The sequence below is a fragment of the Callithrix jacchus genome, chromosome 1, assembly GCF_049354715.1.
Source record: "Callithrix jacchus isolate 240 chromosome 1, calJac240_pri, whole genome shotgun sequence".
Taxonomy (NCBI): domain Eukaryota; kingdom Metazoa; phylum Chordata; class Mammalia; order Primates; family Cebidae; genus Callithrix; species Callithrix jacchus.
The window spans coordinates 171,160,138-171,184,851 of record NC_133502.1 but is presented as its reverse complement, the minus strand read 5'-3'; the positions used below and the strand labels follow the sequence as shown (position 1 = coordinate 171,184,851).

The 24,714-nt window shown below is 41.1% G+C and overlaps 2 protein-coding genes across 2 annotated transcripts in view; both read left to right on the top strand.

The window, feature by feature from the left end:
- The window catches only part of LOC103794845 (olfactory receptor 1L8), a 390,653-nt gene that overhangs the window by 247,483 nt on the left and 118,456 nt on the right, over positions 1-24,714 (top strand). Inside the window, 1 exon segment of the mRNA XM_054236625.2 lies at positions 11,566-11,635. The gene's annotated coding sequence lies outside the window, so the exon portion shown is untranslated.
- OR1B1 (olfactory receptor family 1 subfamily B member 1) lies at positions 11,646-23,643 on the top strand. The gene is given in 1 exon segment (XM_009002471.5): positions 11,646-23,643. A coding segment is annotated over 1 exon segment (954 nt). The 5' UTR covers positions 11,646-11,997; the 3' UTR covers positions 12,952-23,643.

Here is a 24,714-nt window from a genome sequence, read left to right as displayed (position 1 = left end):
GCCCTGTTGCTGCAGGCTCTGCTCTTTTACTGCGGTTTCCGCCATTGGCAGAAACCATGGCCCTGTGTCAGAGTCTCTCTGTTTTAGCCGGTTGCCTGGGCAATGGCAGGCTGCGTCAGCAGTGGGCGTGTATCTCAGTAGGGGCGGGTTGCCTCGGCAATGGCTCGCTATGTCAGCAGTGGGCGTGTATCTCAGTAGGGGCGGGTTGCCTCGGTAATGGTGGACACCCCTTTCCCACGGAGCATCTCTGGGACCGTCTCCACGGGGAGCATTTGGAATCACCGTTTTGTTCGTCCCACTGCGCTACCCCAAATGCTGTGTCCCTGCAATCCCCTGGGCTGGCCCACTGTCCAAGTCCTGTTCAGTCTCAACTTCAGCCCTCTGAAGTCTCAGGTTGCCGGTTCAACAGGGCACCCGGACAAGCGCGCCCTGTGGGGAGCGCTGGGTAGGGCTGGCCGCCGCCACTCCGGCTGCCGGCTTCACCAGGCAGAAACTCTGCCTGGCGTCCTGCGTCTCCTTTATACTTGGAAATTTCCCCATTCTGTGGGCAACAAAGATCAGTCTGAAAATGCAGCTCTGACTCACCTCTCCGTGGATTGACCGAGAGCTTTAATCCTGGGTTGTTCTCACAGCGCCATCTTGAGTCCTCCCCTCTGCCCTAATTATTTTCTTAATTCTAATCCACAATTATGCTCCTCTCTCTTCTTCATCTTTCTTTTTTAAAAATTATATTTTTTAAAGATGGCGCTATGAGAACAACCCACGATTGAAGCTCGCAGTCAATGTGCGGAAGGGGTGAGTCAGGGCCGCATTTCCAGACGGATCTTTGTTGCCCACAGAACGGGGAAATTTCTAGGTATAGAGGAGACGCGGGACGCGAGGCAGAGGTTTTGGCTGGCGCAGCCAGCGGCCAGTACGGTGGCGGCCTGCGCTGTGGCGGCGCTACACAGCAGTCCGCACAAACCATGCTCATCTGGGTGCCCTGTTGGGCTGGCAACCTGAGACTTAAGAGGGCTGAACTTGAGGCTGAATGGGAGTTGGACAGTGAGCCAGCCCAGGAGATTCCAGGGTGACACCGTTTGGGGTAGCGCAGTGGGACAAACAAAATGGCAATTCCAAACGCTCCCCGTGGAGGGGTTCCCTGAGGCCGCAGTTCATGGGGGAGGGGCTCCCGCCATTACCGAGGCAAACCGCCCCTACTGAGGTACACGCCCATTGCTGACACAGCCTGCCATTGCAGAGGCAACCTGCTAAAACAGAGAGACTCCGCCACAAGGCGTAGCCTGTGGCAGCAGGGCAGAGACCGCAGCAGAAGGGCAGAGCCTGCAGCAACAGAATGAACCTCACACCAGCAGGGCGGAGCCTCGGCAGGCAAATAGTGACTAGACTGCCTCCTAGCTGGGCAGGACAGCATGGCAGACACTAACAAGGAAAGACCCAAACCCCCCCAGACAGAGCATCTGAGAAAAAAAGGGTTTTTTTTATGAGTTATGTTGCAGCAGAATTAAACATAGCAGCCTAACAGTTCTGAATGAACAACAGAGCTCACAGCTCAGCACTTGAGGTCCTAAAAGTACAGACTGTCTCCTCAAGCAGCTCCCTGACCCCTCTATATCAAAAAGACTGACATTAGGCAGGCATCATTCTGGGACAAAGATAGCAGAAAAAGAAACTGGTAGCATCCCTCACTGTTCCGCAGCTGCTATAGGTGCACCCCAGACAAGCAGGGCCTGGAGTAAACCTCAGCAGTCGTACAGCGAAGGGGCTAGACTGGTAGAAGGAAAAACAAGTAACAGAAATACTTCATCATCAACAATCTGGGTGTCCACTCAGAGACCCAATCGGAAAGTCAGCAACTACACAGACGACAGGTGGATAAATCCACAAAGATGGGAAAAAACCAGCGCAAAAAGGAGGAAAACGCCTGAAACCGGAACACCTCGCCACCAAGAAAGGACCAAAAGTCCTCACCAGCGAGGGAACAAAACTGGATGGAGAATGACTGTGACAAAATGACAAAATTAGACTTCACAAGGTGGATAATGAGAAACTTCTCTGAGCTAAAAGAACATGTATTAAATCAATGCAAAGAAACTAAGAACCTTGAAAAAAGATATGAAAAAAGATTTGAGGAAATGATAACAAGAATGGATAACTTAGAGAGGAATATGAATGAATTAAAGGAGCTGTAAAACACAATACGAGAACTTTGCGAAGCATGCACAAGTTTCAATAGCGGAATTGACCAAACAGAAGAAGGAGTATAAGAAGTCAAAGATGAACTCAATGAAATAAAATGAGAAATCAAGATCAGAGAAAAAAGCGCAAAAAGGAATGAACAAAGTCTCCAAGAAATGTGAGACTATGTGAAGAGACCTAACCTACATTTGATAGGTGTACCAGAATGTGACAAAGAGAATGAATCCAAACTGGAAAATACTCTTCAGGACATCATCCAGGAAAATTTCCCCCACCTAGCAAGACAGGCCAACACTCAAATGCAGGAAATACAGAGAACACCACAAAGATATTCCACAAGAAGAGCAACCCCAAGGCACATAATCATCAGATTCAACAAGGTTGAAATAAAGGAGAAAATACTAAGAGCAGCCAGGGAGAAAGGTCAGGTCACCCAGAAAGGGAAGCCCATCAGACTCACAGCAGATCTCTCGGCAGAAACTCTACAAGCCAGAAGAGAGTGGGGGCCGATATTCAACATTCTTAAAGAAAAGAACTTTCAACCCAGAATTTCATATCCAGCCAAACTGAGCTTCAGAAGTGAAGGAAAAATAAAATCCTTTGCGACAAAGCAAGTACTCAGAGATTTTTGTCACCACCAGGCCTGCTTTACAAGAGCTCCTGAAAGAGGCACTACACATAGAAAGGAACAACCAGTACCAGCCATTCCAAAATCACACTAAATACTAAAGAGCATCAACATAATGAAGAATCTACAACAACTAACGGGCAAAACAGCCAGCTAGCATCAAAATGGCAGTATCAAATTCACACATAACAATATTAACCCTAAATGTAAATGGACTAAATACACCAATCAAAAGACACAGACTGGCAAATTGGATAAAAATCCAAAACCCATCAGTGTGCTGTATCCAGGAAACCCATCTCACATGCAAGAATACACAAAGGCTCAAAATAAAGGGATGGAGGAAGATTTACCAAGCAAATGGAGAGCAAAAAAAAGCAGGAGTTGCAATTCTCGACTCTGATAAAATAGACTTTAAAGCAACAAAGATCAAAAGAGACAAAGAAGGCCATTACATAATGGTAAAAGGATTGATACAACAAGAAGAGCTAACGATCCTAAACATATATGGACCCAACACAGGAGCACCCAGATACATAAGGCAAGTTCTTAATGACTTACAAAGAGACTTAGACTCCCACACAATAATAGTGGGAGACTTTAACACTCCACTGTCAATATTCGACAGATCGACCAGACAGAAAATCAACAAGGATATCCAGGGCTTGAACTCAGACCTGGAGCAAGCAAACCTGATAGACATTTACAGAACTCTCCACCCCAAATCCACAAAATATACATTCTTCTCAGCACCACATCACACCTACTCTAAAATTGACCACATAATTGGAAGTAAAGCACTGCTCAGCAAATGCAAAACAACTGAAATCATAACAAACACCCTCTCAGACCATAGTGCAATCAAGTTAGAACTCAAAATTCAAAAACAAACCCAGGACCATACAGCTTCATGGAAACTGAACAACTGGCTCTTGAATGTTGACTGGATAAACAACGAAATGAAGACAGAAATATAGAAGTTCTTCGAAACCAATGAGAACGAAGACACAACATGCCAGAATCTCTGGGACACATTTAAAGCAGTCTCTAGAGGAATGTATATAGCAATAAGTGCCCATATGAGAAGAATGGAGAGATCCAAAATTGACATCCTATCATCAAAATTGAAAGAGCTAGAGAAGCAAGATCAAAAAACTCAAAACCCAGCAGAAGACAAGAAATAACTAAGATCAGAGTTGAACTGAAGGAGATTGAGACACAAAAAACCCTCCAAAAATCAATAAATCCAAGAGCTGGTTTTTTGAAAAAATCAACAAAATAGACAGACCACTAGTCAGATTGATTAAAAAGAAAAGAGAGAACAACCAAATAGATGCAATAAAAAATGATAAAGAGGCAATCACCACAGATTCCACAGAAATTCAAACCATCATCAGAGAATATTACAAACAACTCTATGTGCATAAACTAGTAAACCTGGAATAAATGGATAAATTCCTGGACTCCTGTGTCCTCCCAAGCCTAAACCAGGAGGAAGCTGAAACTATGAATAGACCAATAACAAGGGCAGAAATTGAGGCAGAAATTAAGAGCCTACCACACAAAAAAAGCCCAGGTCCAGACGGGTTACAGCCGAATTCTACCAGACACACAAAGAGGAGCTGGTACCATTCCTTCTGAAACTATTCCAAATAATCCAAAAAGAAGGAATCCTTCCCAAATCATTCTATGAGACCAATATCATCCTGATACCAAAACCCGGCAGAGACCCAACAAGAAAAGAAAACTTCAGGCCAATATCCATGATGAACATAGATGCAAAATCTTCAATAAAATATTGGCAAGCCGATTGCAACAGCAAATCAAAAAACTTATCCATCATGAGCAAATAGGATTCATCCTGGGGATGCAAGTCTGATTCAGCACACGCAAGTCTATAAACATAATTCACCACATAAACAGAACCAAAAACAAAAACCACATGATTTTCTCAATTGACGCAGAGAATGCAGTTGACAAAATTCAACAGCCCTTTATGCTAAAAACCCTCAATATACTCTGTATCAATGAAATGTATCTCAAAGTAATAAAAGCTATTTATGACAAACCAACAGCCAATATCATACTGAATGGGCAAAAACTGGAAGCATTTTCTTTGAAATTCGGCACTAGACAAGGATGCCCTCTTTCACCACTCCTATTCAATATAGTACTGGAAGTTCTAGCCACAGCAATTAGGCAAGAAAAAGAAATAAAGGGTATTCAAAGAGGAAAGGTGGAAGCCAAATTGTCTATTTGCAGACGACATGATAGTATACCTACAAGACCCCATCGCCTCAGCCCAAAAACTCCTGAAACTGATAAACAACTTCAGCAAAGTCTCTGGATATAAAATCAATGTGCAAAAATCACAAGCATTCGTCTACACCAATAACAGACTTAAGGAAAGCCAAATCAAGAAGGAACTGCCATTCACAATTGCTACAAAAAGAATAAAATACCTTGGAATACAACTCACAAGGAATGTAAGGGACCTCTTCAAGGAGAACTACAAACCACTGCTCAACGAAATCAGAGAGGACACGAACAGATGGAGAAACATTCCATGTTCATGGTTAGGAAGAATTAATATTGTGAAAATGGCTATACTGCCCAAAGTAATTTACAGAATCAATGCTATACCCATCAAGCTACCATTGACTTTCTTCACAGAACTGGAAAAAACCACCATGAACTTCATATGGAACCAAAAGAGAGCCCCCATAGCCAAGTCAATTCTAAGCAAAAAGAATACAGCGGGGGGCATCACACTACCGGATTTTAAACTATACTACAAGGCTAAAGTAATCAAAACAGCATGGTACTGGTACCAAAACAGAGATATAGACTAATGGAACAGAACAGAAGCATCAGAGGCAACAGAACATATCTACAACCATACAATCTTTGATAAACCCGACAAAAACAAGCAATGGGGAAAGAATTCCCTGTTCAACAAATGGTGTTGGGTAAACTGGCTAGCCATGTGCAGAAAGCAGAACCTGGACCCCTTCCTGACATCTTACACCAAAATTAACTCCAGATGGATTAAAGACTTAAACATAAGACCTGGCACCATAGAAACCCTAGAGGAAAATCTAGGCAAAATTATCCAAGACATAGGAGTAGGCAAGGACTTCATGAACAAAACACCAAAAGCACTGGCAACAAAGGCCAAAATAGACAAATGGGACCTAATGAAACCGCACAGCTTCTGCACAGCAAAAGAAACAGTCACTAGAGTGAATTGGCAACCAACAGAATGGGAAAAAATTTTTGCAATTTACCCATCTGACAAAGGGCTGATATCCAGAATTTACAAAGAACTCAAACAGATTTACAGAAAAAAAGCAAACAAGCCCATTTAAAATTGGGCAAAGGATATGAACAGACACTTTACGAAAGAAGACATATATGAGGCCAACAATCATATGAAAAATTGCTCATCGTCACTGGTCATCAGAGAGATGCAAATCAAAACCACATTGAGATACCATCTCACGCCAGTTGAATGGTGGTCATTAAAAAATCTGGAGACAACAGATGCTGGAGAGGATGTGGAGAAAAAGGAACACTTTTACACTGTTGGTGGGAGTGTAAATTAGTCCAACCATTGTGGAAGACCGTGTGGCGATTCCTCAAGGCCTTAGAAATAGAAATTTCATTTGACCCAGCAATCCCATTACTTGGTGTGTATCCAAAGGACTATAAATCGTTCTACTATAAGGACACATGTACACGAATGTCCATTGCAGCACTGTTTACAATAGCAAAGACCTGGAATCAACCCAAATGCCCATTGATAATAGACTGGATTGGAAAAAATGTGGCACATATACACCATGAAATATTATGCAGCAATCAGAAATGATGAGTTTGTGTCGTTTGTAGGGACATGGATGAATCTGGAGAACATCATCCTCAGGAAACTGACACAAGAACAGAAAATGAAACGCCGCATATTCTCACTCATAGGCGGGTGATCAAAAATGAGAACACATGGACACAGAAAGGGGAGTACTAAACTCTGGGGTCTATTGAGGGGAAAAGGGGAGGGCCAGTGGGAGGGGGAGGTGGGGAGGGATAGCCTGGGGAGAAATGCCAAATGTGGGTAAAGGGGAGAAAGGAAGCAAAACACCCTGCCATGTGTGTACCTATGCAACTGTCTTGCATGTTCTGCACATATACCCCAAAACCTAAAATGCAATAAAAAATTTAAAAAAAAAGATTCTGCAGAAAAGTAACATTATGTATTTTTGTCTGCGTGTGCCTGGCTTGTTTCACTTAATATCCTCCAGGTTTATCCATGTTATCACAAAAAGGGCAGAATCTCTTCCTTGTAAAAGGCTAAACAATAATCCACAATTTTGTTAGTGATTTGTCTATTAAAAGACACTTAGGTTGTTTCCATATTTCAGCTATTGTGAGTAATGCTGCAGTGAACATGGGAATGCGGGTATCTCTATAAGGTGCTGATTTATTTTCCTCTGGGTATATATCCAGGAGAGGGATTGCTGGGTCACCTGGTAGTTCTGTTTTTAAGTTTTTGAAGACCCTCTGTACTGTTTTCCATAATGGATGCACCAGTTTACATTCCTACCAACAATGTGCAGGTGTTCCCTTTCCTTTACATCCTTGCCAACATTTCTTATTTCTTCTCGTTATTTTGCATAATAACCATCCTAGTAGATGTGAGGTGTTAGCTGTGTCATTGTGATTTTGATTTTCATTTCCCTGATTATTAGTGATGTTGAGCACACTTTCATATACCTATGGCTATTTTATATCTTTGGAGAAATATTTATTCAGGTTCTGATATGGTTTGGCTCTGTGTCCCCACCCAAACCTCATCTCTAATTGTAATCCCCACACGTTGAGGGAGGGCCCTGGTGGGAGGTGATTGGGGGTGGTTTCCCTCATGCTGGTCTCGTGATAGTGTGTTCTCAGGAGATGCTATGGTTTTTTTTTTTTTATAAGTGGCAGTTTCCCCTGCAGTTTCTCTCTCCTGCTGCCTTGTGAAGAAGGTACTTGCTTCTTTGCCTTCTGCCATGATTGCAGGCTTCCTGAAGCCTCCCCAGCTGTGTGGAACTGTGAGTCAATTAAACCTCTTTCCTTTATAAATTACCCAGTCTCAGGCATTTCTTTATAGCAGTGTAAAAGTGAACTAATAAAGGTTCTTTGTGCCTCCCCACCCCCAGCACCCTTATTGAGACACAGTCTTACTCTGTCACCCAAGCTGGAGTGCAGTGGTGTGATCTCAGCTTACTGCAACCTCTGCCTCTGGGTTCAAGAAATTCTCCTGCTTCAGCCTCCCAAGTAGCTGGAACCACAGGTGTGTACCAACAAGCCTGGCTAATTTTTGTATTTTTGGTATAGACTAAGTTTTGCCATGTTGGCCAGGCTGGTCTCAAACTCCTGGTCTCAAGTGGTCCAGCTGCCTCAGCCTCCCAAAGTTCTGGGATTATAGGCATGAGCCACCATTTTAAACCTGGTTATTATTTTGCTATTGAGTATAAGTTTTAAAGCATATTTAATATTGGATATTAACTTCTTATCACATGTATTGTTTGCAAATATTTTCTTTCAGTCTGCCTTTTCATTCTCTTGTTTCCTTTGCTGTGCAGAAGCTTTTTAGTTTGATGTAGTCTCACTTGTTTATTTTTGCTTTTGTTGCCTGAGCATTTGGTGTGATACCCAGAAAATCATTGCCAAAACCAATGTCAAAGAGTCTTCCCCTTGTATTTTCTTCTTGGAATTTTATGGTTTCAGGTCTTATGTTTAGGTTTTTAATCCATTTTGAGTTGATTTTAGTGAACAGTGTAAGATAAGTGTCCAATTCCATTCTTTTGTATGTAGATATCCAGTTTTTTTCCTTGGAGTTATTTGATATATAGTGGGTCTTCTTATTTTGTTCCCTGAAATTCTTAACTCTTGATATAATTTGGCTGTGTTCCCACCCCAAATCTCATCTTGAATTCCCACTTGTTGTGGGAGGGCCTGGGTGGGAGGTGATTGAATCACGGGGGCAGGTCTGTCCTGTGCTGTTCTCATGATAGTAAATAAGTCTCACAAGATCTGATGGTTTTATAAAGGGGAGTTTCCCTGCACAACCTCTCTTCTCTTGTCTGGCACCATGTGAGATGTGTCTTACACCATCTGCCATGATTGTGAGGTATCCCTAGCCATGCGGAACTGTAAGTCCATTAAACCTCTTTCTTTTGTAAGTTTCTCAGTTTCAGGTGTGTCTTTATTAGCAGGGTGAAAGTGGACTGATACAAACCCCCTTCATATTATCTACATCTTGGCCGCTTTGTACTGTCTTCTGGGCATTTTTCTTAGAATTAATTTCTCTTGATTATTCTAGGTGAAGTAACTCAGGAATGGAAAACCAAACATTGAAAGTTCTCACTCATAGGTAGGAAGCAAGCTATAAGGATGTGAAGGCAAAAAATGATACAATGGACTTTGGGGACTTGGGGGAAGGGGCCAGAGGGGAGTGAGGGATGAAAGACCACAAACTGTGATCAGTGTACACTGCTCAGGTGATGGGTGCACCAGAATCTCACAAATCACCACAAAGAACTTACTCACGTAACCAAACACCATGTGTTTCACCAAAACCTATGAAAATAAGTTTTTTTTTTTTAAAAAAAGAACTAACATCTCTCTTCAGCCACTGTCTAAGCCATCCATTGAGTTTTTCATTTGAATGTGAATATTTTTATTTTCTAGTAATTCTTTTTTGGGTCTTTAAAAATATGTTTTATCTTTTTGATATCTTCTTTATTATAATCTTTATTTTCTCTCTTAGATGCTATGTACTTTAAACATAATGTATAATCCTTAACATGTTGGTTAATTTTATGACATTTAACAGGAGATTAATCTTTTGATTGATGAATGTATTCACAATAAATAGATATTATGTGTCTTTTGTAATTTTGAATTGTGAGCTCATCTTTGGTGGGTTTCTGTTTGTGGGTTTCCTGTAAAGTCTAGAGTCTATAAATCTCTGAGGAGAAGTTTTATGTTCACTTCTATAAGGTACTCCAATGCTTTTACCTGTAAGAGGATAATTTTTATGTTAATTTTTTATTTTGAGCGTTATAGAATTGTATGTGTTTTGTAAAGTAGCATTATCCACTCCTTGTATGGTGAAGATCCATAACTGCATTCTCATGGGAAACACTTTTCCTTCTATGTAGTCTAGGCTGAGAGATCTAAATTTTCCTTTGTTCTCACATAGCCTGTGTGTGTGTACATGTGTATGTGTCTGTGTGTGTGTTTTCCTGTTTGTGTATACCCTTTCACTGAAAGTTTAGCCTTTTGAATGTCCTGAATTTATGTGGTAGTCTCTATCTCCTGCCTCATATGGTTTAAGTTCTCATCTCCTATTCCACATGGGTATTACTAATCAAGCCTGTGGGCTATGAAGACTGGTGTTATGCCCTTGAACCTACTCACTACATCCTGCCTGACATCACTACCTCCACCATCACAGTTTTTAGATATTAATTTTTCATATTCCTCTTTGATTTTAGACTCTTGTATTTCCCTTACATTCTTGAAAGTTCAGTTGTGATTTTTAAAGTATGACCATTTATTTTCTCTAAATTTCTATCTGTATTGAGTGGGTGTGTGTATATGATTATATTACGTACCTCATATTTCAGAAAGTTCAAATTCTCAAAATAATGGGAAGATGTGGAGGGTGTGAGAACTTATCATGTTTGAGATTTAAAAATGGCTCATCTTTATAATCTTAGCACTTTAGGAGGTCTAGGTGGGCAGATCACGAGATCAGGAGCTTGGGACCAGCCTAGACAACATGGTGAAACCCATCTTTACTAAAAATACAAAGTGAGCTGGGCATGGGGGCATGTGCCTGTTGTCCCAGGTCCTCAGGAGGCTGAGGCAGGAGAATCGCTTGACCCTGGGAGATGGAGGTTGCAGTGAGCCAAGATCACACTGCTACACTACAGCCTGGGCAACAGGGCAAGACTCTGTCTAAAAAAACAAAAGCAAAAACACTGAGTATGTGACTCAGTATAATCCTAAGAGAAGTTAGGTACTAATAATAAAATTTCCATATAAGACAGATTAAGCCATGTGGATTTTATTCTGAAGTCCCTGAGTATTTAAACAGTCACAAGCTGAAAGTTTTATTCTAGTTTTAGTATAGAAGACCTATCAGCAGGGATAAGTAGAGAAACCAGTAATGAAGTTGTAGAAATTAGTATTGGTTAGAAATGCTAAAACCTAAATATTTGTAGTGGCAAAGAATGTATTTAGGGGAAAACATAGAAGGTAAGGAGTGATTGGATGTGGGAGATGATGGAGTGATTCCTTCAGTTTTTTGTTTGTGCATCAGGCAGAAAATGATAATGCTGCTAACTAACTGGAAATAAAGAGAAAGAACAAGTAATTACATAACCTTCTAAAGCAGTATCACATCTAATAGTGTTTTGGTAGTTGTTAGGTTTTTCTAAATATGAGATCGTGTTATCAGCAAACATGGATAATTTGGCTTCCTCTTTTCCAATTTGGGTGACTTTCATTTATTTCATTGGTCGAATTTCTCTGGCTAGAACTTCTAGTTCTATGTTGAATAGGAGTGGTAAAAGTGGACATCCTTGTCTTGTTCTACATCCTAGAGGAAATGTAAACAATTCAGCTGTGTCAAAAGAACTATTTCTTTATATGGTATGTGTTTTAATAGTATGTTATTTTCCATACAGGTTCAGAGAGAAGAAATCATGAGGATTGCAGTGGAGTGAGGTGGGAATAGAAGATAAGGAACTGGAGACAGTGAGTATAGATAATTCTTTCACGAAGTCTGCCACTGGAAAAAGATAAATAGTAGGATGAAAAGACAAGAATGAATGAAGAGTTTTTCACTGTGGGAAGGACTTTAGTAGCGCTTGTGAATTAGATGGAACAAGCCACTAGAGTGGGTGAAAAGGAAGAAATAAAGGAGGAAATAAATACATTAAGGGAGTGAAATCCTAGACCTTAGAGAGGGAGCATAGATGGTCAAGGTTGAATCTAGGTCTTTAATGATCTTGAGTAACATAATGGAATTAAATAGAAATGTTATGATCCCTAACATCTGACCCATGAGTTTCTTTTTGACTTAAACTGTCTTTCAGGCAGGCTGACCATCACTCATCATGAGCTGTGCCCCTAATGCTTCACACTCTCCGGTCTTCTTGCTCCTTAGGTTCTCGAGAACTAACATCTCCCACACTCTTCTCTTCTTCCTGTTCTTGGCTGTTTACCTGACCACTATATTGGGGAATGTGACATTGGTGCTGCTCATCTCCCAGGACTCCAGACTCCACTCACCCATGTATTATCTGCTTCGTGGCCTCTCTGTGATAGACATGGGGTTATCCACAGTCACGCTGCCCCAGTTGCTGGCCCATCTGGTCTCTGATTACCCAACCATTCCCGCGGCCCACTGCTTGGCTCAGTTCTTTTTCTTCTATGCATTTGGGGTTGCAGATACACTTGTCATTGCTGTCATGGCTCTGGATCGCTATGTGGCCATCTGTGACCCCCTTCACTATGCTTCGGTAATGAATCACCAATGGTGTGCCTGCTTACTAGCGCTGAGCTGGGTTGTGTCTGTACTGCACACCATGCTGCATGTGGGACTTGTCCTGCCCCTTTGCTGGACTGGGGATACTAGGGGCAATGTTAACCTTCCTCACTTCTTTTGTGACCACCGGCCATTTCTTTGAGCCTCTTGTTCTGACACACATTCTAATGAGCTGGCCATATTCCTTGAGGGTGGCTTCCTTATGCTGGGCCCCTGTGCCCTCATTGTACTCTCTTATGTTCAAATTGGGGCCACTATTCTACGTTTACCTTCAGCTGCTGGTCGCTGCTGAGCAGTCTCCACCTGTGGATCCCACCTCACCATGGTTGGTTTCCTCTATGGCACCATCGTTTGGGTCTACTTCCAGCCTCCCTCCCAGAACTCTCAGCATCAGGACATGGTGGCTTCAGTCATGTATACTGCCATTACACCTCTGGCCAACCCTTTTGTATACAGCCTCTGCAATAAGGATGTCAAGGGTGCATTCCACAGGCTGCTTGAATGGGGGAAGGTAGACCCCTGATTAGCCTGCTGTGGGCCATATTGGATAGGTAAGAAAAGTCATGGGCCTATTCTAAGCAGAGTTGGTTTTGGGGAGATCAGAGGGATGGAGGGCTTAGATAATTTAAGGAACTCCAGATTGGGCTCTTGTCAATGTTGTGCTTTGATAGAGCCAGGAACATTCCACATTCATAAACACATAAGATCAGGGCTCCCTTAGGATAGCTCTGGGCACCCTCCATCATTTTATCAAAGTGGATAAAAATGAATTACCAAGTCTGGGTAGTTTTAATTTTAGAGTTCTGAGGGAATATGAGGATAGGATTGTGAAACTATGGACTAAAGGAAGGGCAGTGGAGTTAGTCATCATCACATTTAAGTTGGTGTGTGTTCTTGTGGGAGTGTGTCTGTGTATATCAGAAAGTAAGGGAAGACAACAGTTTAGACAAATAGGGCTGTCTCAGGAACAGAAAACCAAACACTTCATGTTCTCACTCATAAGTGGATGTTGAACAATGAGAACACATGGATGCAGGGAGGGGAATATCACACACTGGAGCGTGTTGTTGGGGAAGGGGCTAGGGGAGGGATAGCAGGGTGTGGAGGGATTGGGGAGGGATAGCATTAGGAGAAATACCTAATGTAGATGACGGGGTGATGGATGCAGCAAACCACTGTGGCACGAGTATACCTGTGTAACACACCTGCACATTCTGCACATGTAACTGTAGAACTTAAAGTGTAATAAATAAATTTAAGAAAAAAGAAAAATAGGACTGTCAAATACACTGCCTATTCCATTCAATGAGCAAAAATATGTCCCCAAGTGAGTGTGAAATGATAATGATGATTCTACTATATTGTAAGTTTGCCCTAATGTCCATGGGTTTCATATATTGCGAACTTCTAACTCTGATGCATATGAGTTCTATTTTATATATTTTAAATTAATGTGCATCAATAATAAAATGTAGGTAGAAAAATGCAAGATAACTACTTCATTGCATAAAAGAAAGAACAGTGAACTATCTTAACACTGATGAAAAAATTGGCACTTTGCTTATAGCTTTTTGGCAGCTGAACAATTGGTCTCTACTTTGGTGCTTTTTAAAAGATTAAAATAGTAATTTTGAGGGTACTCAATTTTCACCTTTATGCACTGATTTTTGCCCTTCACTCCACTTGAGATGCAGCTTCACTCAAACAGGTTGTAATTTAATTGTAAACAGGGTTTCCTGTGCTGAGGATTTCCAGGACATCTATAGTTTCCAGAGTTATAAGAACTCTAGAAGGCACTTTGACAATCACAGAGCACTCTTCTTGGGACAACTTCAGCATGATTGGTCCAGGCAAGATCTGGTCTTCTCTGCTTCTTCTCCTTACTGAGTGTGCTGACCTCCATCTCTATTCCTCTATAAGCCCCTTCATCCCCATCCCATAGGCACTACCTCGATCCCTGGGATCTCCCCATTCCAGGCACAATTTCTATATTCCCCTGACTAAGCATCTTCTGTTCACTCAAACATTCTTTCTTGAGCTACTGCTAACATCCAGTGTTCTAATTTCAATGCCGAATCTAGATTATCTGCCTGTGAGTTCTGGCATAGTTTTTGGGAACCATCACCTCACGCTCATGCCTCACTCCCTTGACATTGTATTATTGGTATTCTCTAATGTCGCTCCATCTTTTCTGTACCCCTGTGTGACATCTGTTCCTTCTACTTTAAGTCTTAGGCACCTTACCTATGCTTATCTTATCCTGTTACAGAACTCATCTACTCTTAATATATCACTTCTTTTTTCAAATTACTATCATCTTGCAATGAAAATCTGGGAAATTAAATTCTCACAGTAGATTCATTTCCACAGCTTTTCATTTATTGTCATAATCACCACTGATATCTAACGTTCCAGTAAGTCAACCCCAATTCTCTGTCTGTATCAGTGCTTTTCACCTTTCACTATGCATTAGAATCACCTGGGAGTTTTGGATCCAGTTGCTATGAGGTAAAGCTTAGGCTTCAGTATTTGTAATTTGTTCCCCAAATTATTCTAACAGGTAGTTACAGTCAAGACCATTGGCTTAATGTGATGTGTTTTGAAGCTTATTAATTAATCCTCCTAAAGCCTCTTGAGTTTGGATAGTAGTAATAGCTTTTATATAGCACCTACTGTGTGTCAGACACTGTTTTAGGATATCTCCACATATTAACTCACCGATGTCTGTCAGCAAGGTGATGAAGTAATTGCTGTTCTTACCACCATGAGGCACAGAGAGAAGAAGTTACTTGCTTGGAGTCAAACCTTGCTCATCTGTCTTCAAATATCCTGTGGCTTGTATTCCATATTTCCTCTCCAAATTGAACTGTGCTCAGTTTTCATAGCCTCATCTAGATCTTTATCATGTCCTATGCAAATTACAAATGGACCTCCCTGCTATCAATCTCTTCCATTGTTCATTGTGTTAATCTTAGAGAGCACACTGCATAAATCAGCACATATGCAGCCCATGTGCATTGGATTTAAAGTCAGCATGCTTCATCCACTTTTGTTTAACTCAATCCCATCACTTTCTCACTGTGTCATTTTGACTGAGGTTTTGCATCTGTGAGCCTTGGTTTTCCCAGAGATGATTTAAATACATGAATTACTTCTCTCACAAATTAATTACACTTCTCAAATTGTGCATGTGATTTTGCTTTGTAAACTCTTAAATAACAGAGAAAGGTTGTTATGATTATGGTCCATTATACAAGTCCATCAGCATCTTTGAGATTGGATTATACTGTTGAAGAGAGAAAAGACTACATTATATATTTATTAATTATTTCCCAAAGCAGCTGGTCACAGAACAGGTACAGATATTCATAAGCACTCATTGACAACTATGTTATTTTTTGCTGGAAAAGTTCACAGATTGTATAGCACTGGTGAAAAAGATATATTTTTTATTTATCATCAAATTATGCATTTTCTCTGGAATCCTGGTTCTGCTCCCTGAATTCTCTTCTCTGTCTTCAATCTTCTGTGTCAGTGGCACAGAGCAACCCACAGCATATCAGAAACACATAATAGGTCTAAAAGTATACTGATGCCCAGGTCATACCACAAACCAATTAATACAGAATCACTAGGGGTGGGCCCAGACAGGGATATTTTATGATTCTCTCCAGGTGCAAAGCCATGGTTGTGAACCATGGCTGTGTGAACTAATGTGACTACAAATAGTCATGCTTCTGCTCTCTCTGTCCAGGATCAGGAAAGGTTAAGGGGAAATTATCCTCAATTGGCAGGAGGAGAAGAGGCATTCTGTTCTGAAATGAATGTCTGGGTCCCTCCAAGATCCATACGTTGAAACCCTAACCTCCTAGATGATGGTCTTAGGAGGTGGGAGCCTTTGGGTGATAATTGGGTTGTGAGGATGGAGCCCTTGTGAATGGAATTAGTGCCCTTTCAAGAAGAGGTTGAAGAGAGCTTCTTTATACTATCTCTCTGGTTCTCAACTGTCTGAGGATACAATGAGAAGATGGCTGTCTGAAAACCAGGAAGCATGCCCTCACCAGCCACTAGATCTGCCCTCACCTTGATCTTAGACTTTCCAGCTTCCAGAACTGCAAGAAATAAATATTGTTTAAACTACCTAGTCTATGTTAATTTGCTATAGCAACCCTAACTGACAGATAGATTTGCTGTTAATAAATCTTTGATCCTGACGCAACCCTTTTTGTTTGCCTAGTAGGTTAGAAGCTGAGTGCAGCAGGGATGCAATCTCTTAACTTCTACAATAAACACTGAGTGAATACTCCACTATTTATTTTCTTCTGTGAATTAATGTTGTCTCCTTTTTGTTGCAATTAATAAGAATGCACTTTTTCCATATTTTGGATTACTTCTAGATGTGAGGTTACTCAGAGACAGTATATGATCTTATTTTAGCACATAGTTTCTCATAATTTGTATTGCATTTCACATTGTTTTATTGTCTTTTCCCCCACTAAGATATCTAGAGGCTTATGAATCTTACTTTTATTTAATGGCTGGTCATATTTACATTTTTCAAAATTGTACTGAAGTTTATATTTCACTGACAATATCAAAAATATATCTTTGGATGACTCATCATACATACTGTGAGATTTACCATCATTTTTCTGTTATTGCCCCAACTGCATTCGGTTCTTAGTTTATTTTTTAAAAGTAAGATTAATATTTTAAAGTAGCTTTAGGGCAGAGCATGGTGGTTTGTTCCTATAATTCCAGCACTTTTGGAGCCCAAGGCAGGAGAATCACTTGAGGCCAGGAGTTCAGTGCCAGCCTGGGCAAAATAGTAACACTTCATCTCTACAAAAAAAAAAAAAAAGCAGGGGGATTCAAGATGGCATGGTAAGAACAACTCAGGATCGCAGCTCTCAGTGAACATGCAGAGGGTGAGTCGAAGCCGCATTTCCAGACGGATCTTTGTTGCCCACAGAATGGGGAATTCCCAGGTGTAGGAGAGACACAGGACGCCAGCACAGCTGTTTTGGCTGGTGTGGCTGCTTCGGCCAGCGCCGCAGTGCAGCGGCACTCCACAACACCCTGCACAAACCTCACTGGTCCGGGTGCCCTGTTAAACTGGCAATCTGAGATTTGGGAGGGCAGATTAGCATATCCATCTGATTAAATGGGACTTGGGCAGTGAGCCAGACCAGGAGATTCCTGGGAAGTGGCGTTTGAGCCAGTGCAGTGGGTTGCTGCATGGGAAATCACACAGATCTCGGTGACCTAAAAGAGAATGACTGAAACACCTGGGAGAGAGCCAACTGTTCAACTTAAAAAAAAAAAAAGAAAGGCGCTGTGAGGCAGGGAGCCAGGTGAGCAGGCTCAGTGGGTTTCACCCCCATAGGGACAAACAAAATGGTGATGCAAAATGCTCCGGGTGTAGAGTTTCACTGTGGGCACAGCTGAACCCAGGACGGTGCAGCTCGGTGGGGAAGGGGCATCCACCATTACCAAGGCAATCCGCCTCTAATGAGAAACACTCCCATTGCTGACGCAGCCTGCTGTTGCCAAGGCAACCCACCATAACAGAGAGACTCCGCCACAGGGCAGAGCCTGTGGCAGCAGGGCAGAGACTGTGGCTGCAGGGCAGAGCCTGCAGCAACAGGGTGGACCCCACATCAGCAGGACAGAGCCTCTGCAGGCAAATAGTGACTAGACTGCCTTCTAGCTGGGCAGGATAGTGCAACGGACACTCATAAAGAAAGCCCCAACTCCTTGAGACAGAGCATCTGAGGAAAAAAAGGGGTTTTATGAGTTCTGCTGCAGCAGACTTAAACGTAGCAGCCTAACAGCCCTGAATGAACAGCGGAGCTCACAGCTCAGCATTTGAGCTCCTATAAAGTACAGACCATCTCCTCAAGCAGCTCCCTGACCCCTGTATATCCAAAGAGTCATCTCAAAAGGACTGATCAGACTGACATTTGGTGGGCATCATTCTGGGACAAAGATAGCAGAAGCAGAAACTGGTAGCATCCTTCACTGTTCTGCAGCTGCTACAGGTGTACCCCAGACAAGCAGGGCCTGGAGTGGACCTCAGCAGTCGTACAGCGGAGGGGCTAGACTGGTAGAAGGAAAATCAAGTAACAGAAATACCTCATCATCAACAATCTGGGCATCCACTCAGAGACCAAATCGAAAAGTCAGCAACTACTCAGACGACAGGTGAATAAATCCACAAAGTTGGAAAGAAACCAGTGCAAAAAGGAAAAAAACACCCGAAACCAGGACACCTCGCCTCCTACAAAGGACCAAAACTCCTCACCAGCAAGGGAACAAAGCTGGACGGAGAATGACTGTGATGAAATGACAAAATCAGACTTCAGAAAGTGGGTAATGAGAAAATTCGGTGAGCTAAAACAACATGTTCTAAATCAATGCAAAGAAACTAAGAACCTTGAAAAAAGATATGAAAAAAGATTCGAGAAAATGACAACATGAATGGATAACTTAGAGAGAAATATGAATGAATTGAAGGAGCTGAAAAACACAACATGAGGACTTCACGAAGCATGCACAAGGTTCAACAGCCGAATTGACCAAGCAGAAGAAAAAATATTAGAAGTCGAAGATCAACTCAATGAAATAAAACGAGAAACCAAGATTAGAGTAAAAAATGCAAAAAGGAATAAACAAAGTCTCCAAGAAATGTGGGACTATGTGAAGAGACCTAACCTACGTTTGATAGGTGTACCAGAAGGTGATGAAGAGAACGAATTCAAGCTGGAAAATAATCTTCAGGATATTATCCAGGAAAATTTCCCCAATCTAGCAAGGCAGGCCAACACTCAAATCCAGGAAATACAGAGAACACCACAAAGATACTCTGCAAGAAGAGCAACCCCAAGGCACATAATCGTCAGATTCAGCAGGGTTGAAATGAAGGAGAAAATACTAAGGGAAGCCAGAGAGAAAGGTTGGGTCACCCACAAAGGAAAGCCCATGAGACTCACAGCAGATCTCTCGGCAGAAACTCTACAAGCCAGAAGAGAGTGGGGGCCAATATTCAACATCCTTAAAGAAAAGAACTTTCAACCCAGAATTACATATCCAGCCAAACTGAGCTTCATAAATGAAGGAAAAATAAAATCCTTTGTGAACAAGCAAGTACTCAGAGATTTTGTCACCACCAGGCCTGCTTTAAAGAGGCAGTACACATAGAAAGGAGCAACCAGTACCAGCCATTCCAAAAACACACTAAATGCTAAAGAGCATCAACAAAATGAAGAATCTACATCAACTAATTAGCAAAATGGCCAGCTAGCATCAAAATGGCAGTATCAAATTAGCACATAACAATATTAACCCTAAATGTAACTGGGCTAAATGCACCAATCAAAAGACACAGACTGGCAAATTGGATAAAAAGCCAAAACCCAGCAGTGTGCTGTATCCAGGAAACCCATCTCACATGCAAGTATACACAAAGGCTCAAAATAAAGGGATGGAGGAAGATTTACCAAGCCAACGGAGAGCAAAAAAAAAAAGCAGGAGTTGCAATTCTCATCTCTGATAAAATAGACTTTAAAGCAACGAAGATCAAAACAGACAAAGCAGGTCATTACATAATGGTAAAAGGATCAATACTACAAGAAGAGCTAACGATCCTAAATATATATGGACCCAATACAGGAGCACCCAGATATATAAGGCAAGTTCTTAATGACTTACAAAGAGACTTAAACTCCTACACAATAATAGTGGGAGACTTTAATACTCCACTGTCAATATTAGACAGATCAACCAGACAGAAAACTAACAAGGATATCTAGGGCTTGAACTCAGACCTCGAACAAGCAAACCTGATAGACATTTACAGAACTCTCCACCCCAAATCCACAGAATATACATTCTTCTCAGCACCACATCACACCTACTCTAAAATTGACCACATCATAGGAAGTAAAGCACTCCTCAGCAAATGCAAAACAACTGAAATCATAACAAACAGTCTCTCAGACCATAGTGCAATCAAGTTAGAACTCAGAATTCAGAAACTAACCCAGAACCACACAGCCTCATAAAAACTAAACAACTGGCTCTTGAATGTTGACTGGATAAACAATGAAATAAAGGCAGAAATAATGAAGTTCTTCAAAACCAATGAGAATGAAGACACAACATACCAGAATCTCTGGAACACATTTAAAGCAGTCTCCAGAGGAAAATATATAGCAATAAGTGCCTATATGAGAAGAGTGGAGAGATCCAAAATTGACACACTATCATCAAAATTGAAAGAGATAGAGGAGGAAGATAAAAAAAAAAACTCAAAACCTAGCAGAAGACAAGAAATAACTAAGATCAGAGCTGAACTGAAGGAGATTGAGACATGAAAACCCCTTCAGAAAATCAATAAATCCATGAGCTGGTTTTTTGAAAAGATCCACAAAATAGACAGACTACTAGCCAGATTGATAAAAAAGAAAAGAGAGAACAACCAAATAGATGCAATAAAAAAACGATAAAAAGGAAATCACCACAGATTCCACAGAAATTCAAACCATCATCAGAGAATATGACAAACAATGCTATGCACATAAACTAGTAAACTGGAAGAAATGGATAAATTCCTGGACACTTGTGTCCTCCCAAGCCTAAACCAGGAGGAAGCCGAAACTATGAATAGACCAATAACAAAGTCTGAAGTCAAGGCAGCAATTAAGAGCCTACCACACAAAAAAAGCCCAGGTCCAGATGGGTTCACAGCTGAATTCTACCAGACACACAAAGAGGAGCTGGTACCATTTCTTCTGAAACTATTCCAAATAATCCAAAAAGAGGGACTCCTTCCCAAATCATTTTAGGAGACCAACATTATCCTGTTCCCAAAACCTGGCAGAGATCCAACAAGAAAAGAAAACTTCAGGCCAATATTCATGATGAACATAGATGCAAAAATCTTCAATAAAATACTGGCAAGCCAATTGCAACAGCTCATTAAAAAACTTATCCATCATTATCAAGTAGGATTCATCCCAGGGATGCAAGCCTGGTTCAACATACACAAGTCTATAAATGTAATTCACCACATAAACAGAACGAAAAACAAAAAACCATGATTATCTCAGTTGACGCAGAGAAGGCATTTGACAAAATTCAACAGCCCTTTATGCTAAAAACTTTCAATAAACTCGGTATCGGTAGAACGTGTCTCAAAATAATAAAAGCTATTTACGACAAACCAACAGCCAATATCATACTGAATGGGCAAAAACTGGAAGCATTCCCCTTGAAATCCGGCACTAGACAAGAATGCCCTCTTTCACCACTCCTATTCAATATAGTACTGGAAGTTCTAGCCAGAGCAATCAGGCAAGAAAAAGAAATAAAGGGTATTCAAACAGAAAAGATGGAAGCCAAATTGTCTCTATTTGCAGATGACATGATAATATAATTAGAAGACCCCATCGCCTCAGCCCAAAAACTCCTGAAACTGATAAGCAACTTCAGCAAAGTCTCAGGATATAAAATCAATGTGCAAAAATTACACCAAAGCATTCTTATACACCAATAACAGACTTAAAGAGAGCCAAATCAAGAACGAACTGCCATTCACAATTGCTACACAAAGAAAAAAATACCTAGGAATACAACTCACAAGGAATCTAAGGGACCTCTTCAAGGAAAACTACAAACCACTGCTCAACGAAATAAGAGAGGACACAAACAGATGGAAAACATTCCATGTTCATGATTAGGAAGAATTAATATAGTGAAAATGGCTATACTGCCCAACATAATTTACAGAATCAATGCTATCCCCATCAAGCTACCATTGACTTTCTTCACAGAACTGGAAAAATCCACCATGAACTTCATATGGAACCAAAAGAGAGCCCCCATCACCAAGTCAATTCTAAGCAAAAAGAACACAGCGGGGGGCATCACACTACCGGATTTCAAACTATACTACAAGGCTACAGTAATCAAAACAGCATGGTACTGGTACTGAAACAGAGATATAGACCAATGGAACAAAACAGAGGCATCAGAGGCAACAGAACATATCTAAAACCATACAATCTTTGATAAACCTGACAAAAACAAGCAATGGGGAAAGGATTCTCTGTTTAATAAATCGTGTTGGGAAAACTGGCTAGCCATGTGCAGAAAGCAGAAACTGGACCCCTTCCTGACACCTTACACTAAAATTAACTCCAGATGAATTAAAGACTTAAACATAAGACCTGGCACCATAAAAACCCTGGAAGGAAATCTAGGCAAAACCATCCAGGACATAGGAGTAGGCTAGGACTTCATGAACAAAACACCAAAAGCATTGGCAACAAGAGCCAAAATAGACAAATGGGACCTAATGAAACTCCACAGCTTCTGCATGGCAAAAGAAACAGTCACTAGAGTGAATCAGCAACTAACAGAATGGGAAAAAGTTTTTGTAGTCTACCCATCTGACAAAGGGCTGATATCCAGAATTTACAAAGAGCTCAAACAGATTTACAGGAAAAAAATGAACAAGCCCATTCAAAAATGGGCAAAGGATATGAACTTTACAAAAAAGGCATACATGAGGCCAACAAACATATGAAAAGATGCTCATCATCACTGGTCATTAGAGAGATGCAAATCAAAACCACATTGAGATACCATCTCACGCCAGTGAGAATGGTGATTATTAAAAAATCTGGAGATAACAGATGTTGGAGAGGATGTGGAGAAATAGGAACACTTTTACACTGTTGGTGGGAGTGTAAATTAGTTCAACCATTATGGAAGATAGTGTGGTGGTTCCTCAAGGCCTTAGAAATAGAAATTCCATTTGACCCAGCAATCCCATTACTGGGTATATTCCAAAGGACTATAAATCGTTCTACTATAAGGACACATGCACACGAATGTTTATTGCAGCACTGTTTACAATAGCAAAGAACTGGAACCAGCCCAAATGCCCATCGATGATAGACTGGATTGGGAAAATGTGTCACATATACACCATGGAATATTATGCAGCAATTAAAAATGATGAGTTCTGTGGCACATATACACCATGGAATATTATGCAGCAATCAGAAATGATGAGTTCGTGTCGTTTGTAGGGACATGGATGAATCTGGAAAACATCATCCTCAGCAAACTGACACAAGAACAGAAAATGAAACACCGCATATTCTCACTCATAGGTGGGTGATGAAAAATGAGAACACATGGACACAGAAAGGGGAGTACTAAACACTGGGGTCTATTGGGGGGAGAGGGGGAGGGCCAGTGGGAGGGGGAGGTGGGGAGGGATAGCCTGGGGAGAAATGCCAAATGTGGGTGAAGGGGAGAAGAAAAGCAAAGCACACTGCCATGTGTGTACCTACGCAACTGTCTTGCATGCTCTGCTCATGTACCCCAAAACCTATAATCCAATAAAAAATTAAAAAAAAAAAAAATGATGAGTTCGTGTCCTTTGTAGGGACATGGATGAAGCTGGAGAGCATCATTCTCAGCAAACTGACACAAGAACAGAAAATGAAATACCGCATATTCTCACTCATAGGTGGGTGATGAAAAATGAGAACACATGGACACAGGGAAGGGAGAACTAAACACTGGGGTCTATTGGGGGGAATAGGGGAGGGACAGTGGAGGGGGAGCTGGGGAGGGATAGCCAGGGGAGAAATGCCAAATGTGGGCGATCATGGTGGATTAGCTTTCTGATATGCTGCTGGGTTTAATTTGGTAGTATTTTGTTGATGATTTTTGCATCTATGTTCATCAATGATCTTGGCCAGAAGTTTTCCTTCTTTGTCATGTCTCCACCAGGTTTTGGTATCAGAATGATTCTGGCCTCATAGAATGAGTTATAAAGAATTTCTTTCTCCTTGATTTTTTTGAATAATTTCAGTAGAATTGGTACCAGTACTTTTTTATACATCTGGTAGAATTCAGTCATCTGGTCCAGGCCTTTTTGTTGTTGGCATTATTATTATTATTATTACTGATTAAATTTCAGAACTCATTATTCATTGATATTGGTTTGTTCACGGCTTCAATTTCTTCCTGGTTTAATCTTGGGCAGCTGTATGTTTCCTGGAATTCATCCATGTTATCTAGTTTGTGTACACAGAGGTGTTCATAATTGTCTCTGAGGCTATTTTACATTTCTGTGGAGTTGCTGTTAATGTCCCCTTGTCATTTCTGATTGTGTTTATTGAGATCTGTCTTTTTTTCTTTGTTAGTCTAGCTAGAGGTTTATCAGTCTTATTCTTTCAAAAATGAACTTTTGGTTTTATAGATCTTT